This window comes from Eschrichtius robustus, chromosome 13 (assembly GCF_028021215.1).
Source record: "Eschrichtius robustus isolate mEscRob2 chromosome 13, mEscRob2.pri, whole genome shotgun sequence".
Classification (NCBI taxonomy): domain Eukaryota; kingdom Metazoa; phylum Chordata; class Mammalia; order Artiodactyla; family Eschrichtiidae; genus Eschrichtius; species Eschrichtius robustus.
The window spans coordinates 13392686-13407398 of record NC_090836.1 but is presented as its reverse complement, the minus strand read 5'-3'; the positions used below and the strand labels follow the sequence as shown (position 1 = coordinate 13407398).

Below are 14713 nucleotides of genomic sequence, written 5' to 3'. Positions count from 1 at the left end.
TATAAACAACCCTCAAAACAGAAAGCACAGATTATGAGTTATGTGATTCCTCCCCAGAAAGTGTCTATACATTTAGAGATTGCTCTTCTCATAAGACACTATGATTAACAGCTCTCCAAAACAAAGAAAAATCCTAACTTCTTTTAAGAGATGTTCTTTCTACCACCCTTCTTTTGTAAAAATAAGCGAATAAGAAAAATAACTCGTTGCCCAGAGTCAAGATTTTCAAGATCCACTTGCACGCAACGCAACGATAGATACTGTGGCTTCGGCTGGAATATTTCATTCTCTCACCCTAAAGCTCTTGAGAGTCATGAGGCATGTCCTCCACAAACCAAATTTGGGAAAGCAAGTCAAAGCTGAAGAATTGAACGGGGTAAAACAAAGTACGTGAGGCTCTGGATACAGAAGACAAGCAGCATTTCCAGTTGTGATTCTGAACGCACGATGCTGGAAAAATGTCACAGAAGTAGCCATCTTTGGAGTCACGTGTGCTGGTGCTCCAGTGTGGAATGGGTTTCCAAAAACTAGTAAAGCCAGTTCTAGTTCTCAATAAGCTCAAGGTCCTGGAAGATTCTTGAATCTGATAGCCTTTCCATGTCACTGGTAATGTATTAGGTAAATACATGCAGCAGAGAGAGAAAGGTCATAAAAAAGTAAAAAACGAACACCTCTGTATGTTTACAGGACACGGAATGCACTTAATTTTCAAAACCTGCTCAATAAGGTTGATAGGATGATGAACCTCTTCTGGTGAATTCTTTCTTCGAACAACTGTTTATGGAACGCAACTGAGGTGTCAACTTCAGTATCATCGTTAAAAAATACCGTGTTACAAGTCCTTATCGTTGGAATAATACACACAGACAATGAAAACACCAAATATAAAATCACAGGCCGTTGTAGCTCTGAAAGACTGCAGAAGGCCTTATGTCTTATCCCCTCACTGGTAGCTTATTTAAGTGGAGGCAGAGAGAAGTGAAGTATTTGCCCAAGGACTCAGTGTAAATTAGCAAAATTATAAATACTAAAACCCGTGGGAGTTCCTCTTCATTAACTCAATGCATGTGCTGTGTCGATACTTCCCTTGACAACATACTATCCTCATCAGGAGGAAGAGGGGGAAAGAGAGGAAACCGCAGTTGGCAAGGAGGGATTCATCTGGGCCAAGCAACAGGATAACCAATTTACGCACACTGTCTAATTTAATCCCTATTATGACCCCATGAAGTAGATACCGCTATTCCTATTTTACCTCACAGAAGGTACAGAGAAGTTAAGTAACTTGCCTAAGAGCAAACAGCTACTGACGATAGCACCGGGATTCCAACCAAGTTCTGTCTAATGCAAAGACCCTGCACAGACCAACTATTTCGGGTCTCCTGGAGTGACCCCCTCTTCTTCCTCCACAATGTATCCCTTCTGGGTCTGTGCCTCCAATGACAGTTGACCCATCTGGTGGGCTAGGTACCCCCCCCCTCTCTCCCGGTAGAGCACAGGAGAGCTGCTCTCTTCATCTCAGAGCACAGTCTTCCCAGGGAGAGGAGAACTATCCCCCCAAGAGCACAGAAGTAGATGTCTCTCTGGCTGAACGCACCAGAGTAACACTGTTCCTTAAGCCTGCTGTTCACGGCTAACTGCAGAGCAGGTTAAATAAATGGCAACACGTGGGAGATACGATTTGGACTAATTAATCAATATGTAAATCCAGCAATGCTTCGATTATGCGGCACCTAAACGATGTAGAATCAAGAACTAGAAGTTTTGGGGGACTTCCCTGGCAGTCCAGTGGTTAAGATTCCACACTTCCAGTGCAGGGGGCACAGGTTCAATCCCTGGTCGGGGAACTAAGATCCAGCATGCCACATGGCAGGGCCAAAAAGAAAGAACTAGAAGTGTATTAAAAACAAACAAACAAAAAAAAAGATGCTCCAAGTTAGTGCTTCTCCTTAGGACCATGGGATGGCAGGGGAAGAAGGGGTGGAATTAAGATCACCTGGAGTGATTTTCAGCGTAGACTCCTACTCCTCCCTTACATCCAACCCCCAATTCTGATATCACACATACTCAGGGGAATGTGATAGATTCTGTGAGGAAGGGAGCTGGGGCCAGTAATCGGAAAATGTCTGTCAGATAATTCTGAGAACCAGCAATACATTCCACACCCTCTCCAGTTAAAACCACTGTCGGAGCAGTAAGTCAGATGGTGCACATTTCTGTACCCAGATGGAAAGGAGTGAGGGAAGGACAGTATAACGAGCTGACAGTAAAAAGCCTAACAGCAAAGGACCAGGCACGACAACAATAACAAAGATGTTTAAATAAAAAGATATACAAAATCCAAAAACAGCACAGCACCCTGGACCATTAGCTATGGGGCAAGTCACCTTGGAGACTTCAGTAGCCCCTAAGAACATCACTGGATTCCAGGATAATATACAGGCAAACCTCAGAGATACTGCGGGTTCAGTTCCAAACCACCACAATAAACCAAACATCAGAATAAAGCGAGTCACATGAATTTTTCAGTTTCCCAGTGCATATAAAAGTTATGCTTACACTACACTTTAATGTATTAAATGTGCAATAGCATTATGTCTAAAAAAACAATGTACACACCTTAATTAAAAAATATTTTATTGCTAAGAAATGCTAACCATCATCTGAGCCTTCAGCAAGTCATAATCTTTTTGTCATGGTAACATCAAAGATCACTGATCACAGATCACCATAATAAATATAACAATAATAATGGAAAAGTTTGAAATACTGAGAATTTCCAAAATGCGACACAGAGACATGAAGTGAACAAATGCTGTTGGAAAAACGGTGCCTACAGACTTGCTTGACACGAGGTTACCCCGAACCTTCAATTTGCAAAAATCTGTGGCATGCAACAGAGAGAAGTGAAATAAAATGAGGTGCCTATAATCACTGATACAATAGTTCTGAATGATCTGGAAAAAACTGTATTTAATAGAAAGTGTAAATAAAGTCGGGGAAATGTAAATATTTTTTAATGAATTTCTTTCTAAAATGGCTAGATTCTCTGCTTTGGTCAAGATTCACTGAATTTGAATGTCTACTTATGTGAAACTAATCGATGAAAAGCATCGTTTCATGGGGAATCATTTTAGTGGGGAAATGGAACGCGGATTCCAGAGTCAGACAGATGGGGGTTCCGTGCTCTGGAGGTTTGGTCCTCAGCACAGGGACCAGCCGAAATCAGTGAGGATAGGAGGTTTCCAAGGGAGAGTGTGCAGAGTCTGAGAAGTCTGAGAGTTTGCTGGGACAGAACTTGAGGACCCGACACTTCCAGTGATGACAGAGGAGGCAGAGGAGCTTGCAAACAAGACGCAGGAGTAATCAGAAACACGGAGGAAAACCTGAAGAAAGTAGGGTCACCGAAGCCATGACAAGAGAGTGTTTCCAGGAGGAAACGGTCCATTGTGTCAACTGCTGCTGCACGACAAAGCTAAACGACTGAAGAGTATCTCCCGGGCATAGCAAAATAACAGGGCATTGTTATCTTGGAAAGAACAGATTCAAGAGAAACAAGTACATACGGCTCTTTTAAGAATTTCAGCCACAAAGGGGAGAATGGAAAGGGAGACTCAGCTGGGGATGAGGAGGAATGGTGACATGTAGGCTTTTTTTTTTTTTTACTGGATAAGAATGTTTGGACGGGGACTTCCCTGGTGGCGCAGTGGTTAAGAATCCACCTGCCAATGCAGGGACCGGGAAGATCCCACGTGCCACGGAGCAACTAAGCCCGTGCGCCACAACTACTGAAGCCCGCGCGCCTAGAGCCCGTGCTCCACAAGAGAAGCCACCGCAATGAGAAGCCCGCGCACCGCAATGAAGAGTAGCCCCCGCTCGCCGCAACTAGAGAAAGCCCGTGCACAGCAACGAAGACCCAACACAGCCAAAAATAAGTAAATACATTTATTTTTTTAAAAAATAGAATGTTTGGATGTATGCTTGGATGCTGATGGGATGAGCTAGCAGAGAGAGGTGGAGGCTACAGGAGAAAAGAATGGCCCATAAAAGGACCAAGGCTGTGAAACTATGGGAGGAGGTGGGAGCCACAGCACGGCCCAGGGACTGGACTCAGGAGGAAGGAGAAGAGGAGGAGTGAGGGAAGTAGATCTGATGCAAGGACAGTGAGAAGTTCCTGCGTAACAGATTCTATTTTTCCCGAGAAGCAGCAGGTAGGTTGTCTGCCAGTACTTAAGGAGCCTCAAGGTGGGTGGAAAAGTTAGAAGTTTGAGGGAGTAGATGTTAAATGGTCGTCAAGGAGAATCCAAGAAGAGGAATACGAGCCCTCTGCAGTCTCCCCTTTGAGTTCATACCCTAAACTGTGGACCCTTGTGACCACGAGAAATGGTGAAGATACACTCTGAATGGCCAGGTTTAGAAAACAAGATTCTTTCTTTTGTGCTTTAACCAGTGTCCTACACACCTCAGCGCACAGAGAAGAGGATCCTGGATTAGAAGGTGTAACAGCCTCACAGGCACTTCCATCAGCAAATTCCAAGAAATCAATGTTAGGCTCATATTTTAGTAAACAGCTAATATTAAAACACGACACCGAAAAATACAATACGTAATCAAATTGAGAACTGAAATTAAGATAAAACACTGCAGTGAAAAAAGGCCTAAGACATTTGCAGGTTTCTAGTTAGAATTAAATTTCTAGTATTAAATGTTCCTTTTCAATTTGTTTTGGGTCAAGAGGTTATTAACACCATAAAAAGAGTTAATAGAAAAGTATGGTCTGGGACAAAGATGTGTTATTATATTTTGCATGAATGTCTGTTATTGGGAAATTATCAGTTCTTAAAAACAACCATTCCTAGTTCATTAAGGGAAAGGCAATTACATCAAATCTCATCTTCTATTGTATTTTATTTTCCAATTAGTAGTATTCTAGAGACATGAGCACAAGTTTAAATATAAACTATACTTCTATGTTTGTAACTACTTAATAAAAGATAAAAGACATACAGTTTTTTATCCAACTAAATGACATAGAGTTTATTTCTAGATTTGTTTTAAGTTATTAGGCTTACTCATTTTTTTCTTACTCTAGGCCTTAAATCTTAACTGAAATCTATGACAAGGAACAGACAAGCAGAATTAATATACAGGGACAAGGGACATCTACTTAAAATAAGCCATTTAAGAATGATTGCAACTGCCCAAAGCACACATGAACTATAAGAAAAGGATCAAAAATCAAAAGCACAAAAAGATATTTATGAACTGTCAAGAATTTAACCTGGCAAGGCTTAAAAAATGTTGGTAAGTACAGATGGGAGTATCAGGCAATGGGAATGGCCTGACATTTTTGTTCCTAGATCCTTCAGAATTGCTGTACTAGTGACTGGATTCTCCTGGAATACAGGGAGGCTCCCAGGGGCTACTGGAATCTCTGAAATGACCTGCCTCATAGCTCACGGTCCAGACGGCTGTGCCTTTTGACTTCATAAATCTTTTTATTTAAACATTGTTGTTATTGTTGTTTTGCCTCAACCTTTGCTGTGAGGCTTTTTATGATCACATCCTGTTTGGCTCACGCAGCCCACTCTCTTTCCCTGCCAACTCCTTTCCATTAAGGCACAGAAATGTGCACCATCTAACATATTAAGAACGTATGCGGGGACTTCCCTGGTGGCACAGTAGTCGAGAATCCGCCTGCCAATGCAGGGGACACGGGTTCGAGCCCTGGTCCGGGAAGATCCCACATGCTGCGGAGCAAATAAGCCCGTGCGCCACAACTAGTGAGCCTGCGCTCTAGAGCCCACGAGCCACAACTACTGAGCCTGCGTGCCACAACTACTGAAACCCGCTCACCTAGAGCCCGTGCTCTGCAACGAGAAGCCATCACAGTGAGAAGCTCGCGCACCACGAGGAAGAGTAGCCCCTGCTCGCAGAAACTAGAGAAAGCCCGCGTGCACCAACAAAGACCCAGCGCAGCCAAAAATAAATAAATTTAAAAAAAAAAAAGAATGTATGGGAATGTAGCTAATGTTCTAAGCCAAAAGACTACCTTTTCCAGCTTCACTTGCAGCCAAGCCTGGCCATGGAACTCACTTAGAGCCAATGAGGTGTAAGCAAAGATGGCGTGTGAGATTTGGGGACAGGACAAGCCCCTATTTCCTGTTGTCTGGGAGATGAATGTAAAAGCCGGAGTTTCAAAAGCCATCACAGACAATGGAGTGTCCCTGAATATGAGGACAGAAGCCACACTCTTTGGAAGTGGAAGATAAAAGTACTCCAGGTCTCCAAGAACTTTGTATTTCACAATACCCCTGAAATACCTACTTCCCAACTTTATGTGAGAGAGTAAATCCTTGAGCATTTAAACCATTGACTGAATCTTTGTGGCTCTAAAACTAAAAGCAATTCTTAATGGATAAACAATGGAATTATAATTTACAGGTGAGATAGATGGATTGATGGGTAGAGTCACAGATATCTATGAGATATTGGCAAGACCAATAGGTAGGTTAAGAAAAAATACATTAAATATAATCCTATTTTTAATTTTAATTTTTTCACTTTCTAAAAATTTTGATTTTAAACTTAACAGAAGGATGGGAGTTGCATGTGTGTATATGAAGAGAAAAAAGTTTGGAAAGTTGTGCACTGCAGTGTTATCAAGGGTTATTTGTAGGGGATGAGATTATGTAGAACATCCACTTTATTACTGGTTAGAACTTTTGTTTTTAACAGTGAGAAGGTATAACCTTTGTAATTAGAATAAAATACGCCAATTATTTGATATTCACATATCTAAAGAGACAACACATTATTCTGGCTTTATCCTATGACTGTGTTAAAAATTTTTAGTTAAACTACTTGTTACAATGATTTTTCTGAAATACAGAATTGTACTTATTTTAGCTATCAACAACTCTAAGTATACAAAATACATTTAAGGCAGAGGTAAAATCAATTCCTTCAAAAAAATAATAGCTTGTTACTGGAATGGGAAATGTCCTATTGTAATCGACATGATAGTAAATCAGGAATCTCGAAGGTGAATATGTAATAATACCCAGAGGAGCTACGTTCAAGAACAGGAGTAAAAACAGACTTAGCAGACTAATTAATAATCCCATATCCTCAAAATCCACAAAGATTAACATAAAAAAGGGAAGCTTCCTCCATCATATTAAAATAAACTCTGCATAGAAGACTCGCCTGGAGTGATTTTTGTCTTGAGTAACAAAACAGCAGAGAATAGAATAAAAGTTAATGATCCATTGCATGGAAATAACTAATCACCTAAAGGGATCTAAAAAGTTCATGCAGGTGGGCAGGATGAGCAATCTTGGTCGCGTTTTCTCCTTAATTCACCCTCTGATCTAGTGACTTGTAATCTAGAACAGGGACGTCCAAACCATGCTGCCTCTTATGAGATCCTTGCCATCTGACTGACCAGGGAAGAACTAAGTCTCCCTCTTGGGTAAGGATGTGTGTGCACTTACCTTCCCACTGGCCTGTCAGCACCAAGGTCCTGTTAATTACCACGTCAATTTCTGAAGCTCCATCTTCCACAGCCAATCTGATCTCTTCTAATCGTGTTTTTAAATGAGTCTGCCCAGCTGGAAAGCCAGTGGCCACTAGTAGAGAAAGAAGGGGAAAAAAAAAGAAAGGAAGGAAGGTAGTGAGGGAGGGAGGGAGGGAGAGAGGGAAGGAGGGAGACAAATTTCAACTGGTCAGTATCTCAACAAAGAATTTCAGACCAAAAAAATGAGCGTTTAGACCAAAGCATGAATGACACTTTAGAACTTCATGCCTACCTTGCAAAGTGAAGTGTAAAGAAACTGATTGCAATTTTATATAGTACTGACGTTAGGATAAGTATTAGCATTATATCCTTTGGAAGACCTGAAATTAAGTTGCTACGGAGATGCTCATGGGGGTGCTTTAAGTAAATAGCAATTAAGAAGATATGTCATCGTCAAAGTGAAAGTCATAAGACAGTAGCTACAGCCCTGTCTTGATGGACACTAGTTAATTCTGGATCCTACTCATGACCAAGTTGGCTATCACTGTCATGATTTACTCATTCACATTTATAGCTGTTGTAACCAAACTGTAATATAGGTTCCTCCCACTGCCTATTTTAAAATGAACAGCCAAGCAGATGAGAATAAAGGGGAGATATTGCACGATGGAAAAGCACCTAATTCGTCCACAAAACTGGGGCAGGGGTGAACTGGGAAGAGCAGGGCCACGCATAAATAAAAGGAAAATAAAAACACAATGACACTTTGGAAAAAGTATTAACATTTTTAACATGCGAATCATTAATTCCATTCCTGTGTCTGAAGATAACCTTTCATGTTTCCTTGATGTTATGAAAATTCCTTGGGTCTGCTACCTTAGAGGAAAGCATGTTTCCCTGTTGTATAAAGGAAAAGCTGAATTGACTGGGGCTAATGAAAAACGAAGGTTGATAAAGGTGTAGCTAGCTGCCAAATACTCTGGGAATCTTCACAAATGGGTTGTATATAAATACTGTATAGTCTGTTTCTTTTGATGTATCCCTAATAAAATAAATTAATGATTTTCTTAGCTTCCTTCTTTAAAGCACCAGGATATTCCTCTAATACCTTTTAAAAGGAGAATCTAATTTTATATGTATCTATCCATATGTAAACACACACACACACATACAGGGAAGCTTTTAGTAAGACTTTTCCCTCCCTCATGCCTCGTTCTCCTACTGCATCTATCTTAAGTCAGTAACTCTTTTTTTCTTTTTATTATTTACTTATTTGGCTGCGCCGGATCTTTGCTGCTTTGTGTTGCAGCATGTGGGATCTAGTTCCCTGACCAGGGGTCGAACCCGGGCCCCCTGCATTGGGAGTGCGGATTCTTACGCACTGGACCACCAGGGAAGTCCCTACATCTATCTTAAGTCAAAAACTCTTGAACACACTCTCTTTTCTTTATCTTTCAGGCTTGGGGGTGGCTCTCATCATCTCCCACGCGGCCTGTGATGAGTCTAACTAACTCCATTTCACCCCTCTATAATTTGTCCACTACCATCCCCTAACTTAACCACGTCATGAAGCGGATCATGGTATGTCTCTGCTTAACATCCTTTGGTTTCTTCCCCGTCACCAAAATAAAACCCAGATGCCACGGCCTGATATCGTTTCCCCATGGGATCTGACCCCAATCTACCTCTCCAGCTTCAAGTCCCAAGCTCTGCCTTTGTCCTACCTTAGGATCCAACAATTGCAAACCCATTTCAGTTCCCTGAACTGTGCTTCTGCACCTTCACATGTGCTAGTTCCTCTGTCTAAAATGCCATTCCTAAGCTTATCAACTCTCTAAACTCTTCCTTAACCTTAAGACCCAATGCAGGGGTCTTACTATCTCCTCTGTGAAGCAGCCCCCTACCCGGTGAGTGTGATCAACCTCTGCAGAATAAATCACTACCCACTCAGAGTTACAACCGTACCTTCTGCATATCTTTATTGTTATATTTTACATATAAATAACATTATATGTCCTGTGTTACAATTTTTTTTTAAACTTGACTATTCCTCCTAAACAGCTAAGTTTCCTTTAAGGACAGAGATACAGTTCTATACTCTTAGGAATTAATATATATAGTGTCTGCTACTCAACAGGCAATTAATAAATATGAAAATAATAGATAAATACAACCAATTAAATATATAAAACTAATTAAAATCATAGTATAAAACTATAGAGGTAATACCCCAAAGTGTCTGAGTTGAAGAACTGGAAACATGTTGATAAAACGACAACAGAAGCCACAAATTTTACCTGATGCCACTGGGATATCACAGCCTGCAGCCTTTAGTGCTTTTACTGCATCACATACGCAGGCAGGATAAACACAAACGGCAGCTGTAGTAATGCCTATGAAGAAAGAAATCATAACAGCCTAGTTTATGTGAAGTTCAAGTCACACAATATGCTTTTAATTATTATTTATATTTCAACATTGGCAGAAATCAAAATGAGAGAAAAAATAATTCCCCTACGATGCTGCAACAAATTAAAAGGTTTTTACTTTCCACATTCCCTTCTGGCTCTTAACAACGTGGATCATTTTCTCATCATCACGGTTACAGAATAAAATATATATATTTTTTTAATTTTATTATATTTTTTAATTGAAGTATAGTTGACTTACAATGTTGTGCCCATCTCTGCTGCACAGCAAAGTGACTCAGTTATACACATATAGACATTCTTTTTTTAATATTCTTTTCCATTATGGTTTATCAGAGGATATTAAATATAGTTCCCTGTGTTATACAGTAGGACCTTGTTGTTTATCCATCTTATACATAATAGTGTGCATCTGCTAACCCCAAACTCCCAGTCCTTCCCTCCCCCATCCCCTCCCCCTTGGCAACCACAAGTCTGTTCTCTATGTCTCTGAGTCTATTTCTGTTCTGTAGATAGGTTCATCTGTGCCATATTTTAGATTCCACGTATAAGTGATGTCACGTAATATTTGTCTTTCTAACTTAGAATAATAATCTCTAGTTGCATCCATGTTGCTGCAAATGGCATTACTTTGTTCTTTTTTATGGCTGAGTAGTGCTCCATTGTATATATGTACCACATGTTCTTTATCCATTCATCTGTCGATGGACATTTAGGTTCTTTCCATGTTTTGGCTATTGTGAATAGTGCTGCTATGAACATAGGGGTGCATGTACCTTTTTGAATTATAGTTTTGTCTGGGTATATGCCCAGGAGTGGGATTGCTGGATCATACGGTAATTCTATTTTTAGTTTTCTGAGGAACCTCCACACTGTTTTCCATAGTGGCTGCACCAACTTACATTCCCACCAACAGTCTAGGAGCGTTCCCCTTTCTCCACACTCTCTCTAGCATTTGTTATGTGTAGACTTTTTAAAGAAGGCCATTCTGACTGGTGTGAGGTGGTACCTCACTGTAGTTCTGATTTGCGTTTCTCTAATAATCAGTGATGGTGTGCATCTTTTCATGTGCCTACTGGCTATCTGTATGTCTTCTTTGGAGAAATGTCTATTAAGGTCTTCTGCCCATTTTTCAATGGGGTTGTTTGTTTTTCTGTTGTTGAGTTGTATGAGCTGTTTGTGTATCTTGGAGATTAAGCCCTTGTCTGTTGCATCATTTGCAAATATCTTCTCTCATTCCACAGGTTGTCTTTTTGTTTTTGTTGTTGTTGTTGTTTTTATGGTTTCTTTTGCTGTGCAAAAAGCCTGCAAGTTTGATTAGGTCCCATTTGTTTATTTTTGTTTTTATTTCTATTGCCTTGGGAGACTGCCCTAAGAAAACATTGGTACAATTTATGTCTGAGAATATTTTGCCTATGCTCTCTTCTAGGAGTTTTATGGTGTCATGTTTTATGTTTAACTCTTTTTTTAAAAAAAATATGGAACGCTTCACGAATTTGTGTGTCATCCTTGCACAGGGGCCATGCTAATCTTCTCTGTATCGTTCCAATTTTAGTATATGTGCTGCCAAAGCAAGCACTAGAATAAAATATTTTGGATACATTGTTCTTGGAGGTTAACAAGAGTGCCATTTGTAAAAAAATTCCTAAATAGTAAACTTGGTGGCCTTGATCCAATGAAAATGTTTTATTTCATGCAGATAATAAAATCCAGGTTTTTACTGCATTCAAACAGGACAGCAGATGAAGAAAAATGTAAGTTAACCTTACAGGGTAGTACAGGCAGACCTTGGAGATAGTGCGGGTTCAGTTCCAGACCACCGCAATAAAGCAAATATCGCAATAAAGTGAGTCACGGGAATTTTTTGGTTTCCTAGTGCATGTAAAAGTTACATTTATACTATACTGTAGTCTATTAACTGTGCAATAGCATTATGTCTAAAAAAAGTACATACCTTAATTTTAAAATATTTTATTGCTAAAAAATGCCAAAGAATTACAATGGTAACACCAAAGATCACTGATCACAGATCACCATAACAAATATAACAATAATGAAAAAGTCTGAAATACTGCAAGAATTATCAAAATGTGACAGAGACATGAAGTGAGCAAATGCTGTTGGAAAAACAGTGCCGATAAACTTGCTCAACGCAGGGGTGCCACAAACCTTCAATTTGTAGAACACATAGTCTCTGCAAAGTGCAATAAAACAAGTTACACCTGTTTAGCAAAACGACATTTAACGAATTCTGTTCCCTCTTTTACAGAAAATAATAAAATCTGGATCTGAAGCCCTCATTTTGAGGAATAAGATCTTAAATTGAAAAAGTTAAATTGAAAAATCAAATAGCCACTGTAAAACAATAGCATAAGACTCATATAAAGCTGTTGCTTTTAAGTGCTATAAATGGTAGGTGTTTTATTGTCAACTCAAAAGAAAAATACTACTTTTCAAAAGCTGTAGGTTTGTTTAGGTCTATAAGTTATCTACAAACTATTTGGGATAAAATACCTGCATTGGGCCAATGCAGCATCTCTAGTTGCATCCATTATAGACCGGCACCTGGGAACCATGAAGGATCCCTTCATGGTTTAGATCTGGTTCCTAAAACCTGCCCATTGAGTAACAACACACATTGTCCTGGAAATACCATTTCACCTTCCAGGTCTCAAGTTTCCTCATTTAGAAACAAGGGCATCGACTCTTAAAATCTCCTCCATTTCTAAAATGTTAAGGTTCTAAACTTACAGCAACTTTAGAAAGTCTTTTCTTTCATGTATACGAAGAGAGTGAGTATAACTTTTTTTCAAAAGATCTAACCTAATATACAAGCTTGCAGTATTTCCCATTTGTATTTTATTCTCAAAAGCATTTCATTTACTCACAGAAAATACTTTATGTATGAGGTGTGATTATTAAGTAATGAGACTGGCTTTTTCATATGTGGCTAGGGAATCAGAATCAGTATTTGAGTCACTACATAGAAAACTTCCGAAACTGAAGAACTAGAAAGAAAAATAAAGAAACTCAATACTTGCAACTTTAATCCATGATGGGAAAGAACTGACCTAAAAATGAGACTCAGATTCTTCTTCTGCTGTTTTTCAGAGAAGAATCTCAATTATTTCTCTACGTACACAATTCTATCATGGATTTTATTGCTACCATCATTTTAACAGCTGAATCTTAAGTCCTCTTAGATTTAGTGACTGCTATTGTAAAAAAGGTAAACACCAGACAGACTGTACGCATTACCTTTATCGTGCATATTTAAAGCTTTTAAGAGATCTTCCCGGATTGGATACTTGGCTTTATAACAGAGCCTTTGAATGTTGGAAGATGTGTCATCGCCTGAAAGTGTAGTAAGATCTAGAAAGGTAACAGCTTTCAGGAGCCAAGCAGCCTGGTTTGAAGAAAAGTTAAAAACAAGGTTTAAAGAAATAATTGATCTCCAACCCATTTAGTTAGTAAAGAACCATTAGGCACACATGGGTGCTAAAATCTCTTGTCTATGCTGTTCTAAGGCATATGTTCTGATATATGCTCAAGAGTGACCAAAAAGATGAATGTCACATAGAAAATAAAAGGGGAGAAAATAGCTTATAAATGTTTTTTCTCCCATAGATAACACTGATTGAAATCCCTAATAGATCAAGTCTCCCCACGTGTGACTTTTCCATTTCATTCACAAGGAGCCTCAGAGGGCCACCCACTAGGGGAGAACTTGGGAACAAGAGTTTCTGTCGTACATTTTACCTCCAGCCTGGGGTCTGGAATGAGACACTGTAAAAAGAGTCTCCATCTTCTTTGTTTTTTGTTTCTTTTCAATTTAATCCAATTATAATTTTTAAACAATATTCATATTTCACAACTCATTCTGATGAATTCCTTTTATCTTTTCAATCAGATTATTTCTAAGGATGAGCAAAATGTGACCTGTCATCCTAAAGGATTCAATCACTTGTGAAATAAACTCTGAATTCCTTTTAGTCCTGAGATGCATAGCACGTCTTTCGTTGGTACACACTGAAGAATATGCTGACCACAAGTACTCTATGAAACATCATTTTTCGAATTTTGAAAAATGATTTAGGGAAATTAATTAGTATGGTAAACACGATGGTCAAAGAAGGTCAACTCATACCTCAGGGCCTCAACAGCGGACACACCAGGTTTAGGTGCTACGGTTTTAAAATTAAAATAGAAGCCAACCAAAGAAGGTATGTCTAGAAAACTGAATAAATACGTTGAGAAAATACGCCATTTAATTCACTCATGAATAAAGATGCCTCAAATTCATTTGTGGCTTTGCCACTCAAGAGTGATAAGATTTTTAACTTGTTTGGATAAGTGTGTTATCTTTCTCCAACCCATCATCATCATATATGAATTATTAAAATAAGTCATGGACAGCTGCAATCTTTTAAGTTTAGATGCATCTTGAGCAAAATTCAATCTCGTGGCCTTGAGGGAAGAGACCAGGGCTGTAAACTACAGGGAGAGAATTCTCAAGAAGAGCCCTTACTTGCCACTCCTTTTTCACGGGTCTGCGGGCCTGGATTTGTTCTGCACGCCTCAGAACTGCCGGTTGATTCACTTGTATTTTGGAGATCCAGCTAAGGTCTAAAGGCAAAAGAAGAACACTTTAAAAGTTTTATTAAACATATTCACCTGCTTTTACATGGTCCTTGAAAGGATAGATTTATCACTAAGTAGCAAAGCTCTTTTAAGCCTTATATTTCTTTTTTGCTGAACTACAAAT

The 14713-nt window shown here is 39.3% G+C and overlaps 1 protein-coding gene and 1 non-coding gene across 6 annotated transcripts in view; both read right to left on the bottom strand.

The window, feature by feature from the left end:
- Nucleotides 1-14713, bottom strand: part of DERA (deoxyribose-phosphate aldolase) — a 138822-nt gene that overhangs the window by 82637 nt on the left and 41472 nt on the right. For all 5 annotated transcript variants that reach the window (XR_011076022.1, XR_011076023.1, XR_011076024.1 and 2 more), the window contains exons 2-5: nt 14477-14574; nt 13207-13354; nt 9817-9912; nt 7497-7631 (exon numbers count right to left, since the gene is read on the bottom strand). Coding sequence is in view for 2 of the 5 variants with exons in the window: in XM_068561343.1 (XP_068417444.1) it covers nt 7497-7631; nt 9817-9912; nt 13207-13354; nt 14477-14574 (477 nt within the window). In the remaining 3 variants the exon portion in view is untranslated. The remainder of the gene's footprint in view (nt 1-7496; nt 7632-9816; nt 9913-13206; nt 13355-14476; nt 14575-14713) is intronic.
- On the bottom strand, nt 11421-11527 carry LOC137776010 (U6 spliceosomal RNA). Its single transcript, XR_011076132.1, has one exon. It is a non-coding gene; the product is annotated as a U6 spliceosomal RNA (small nuclear RNA).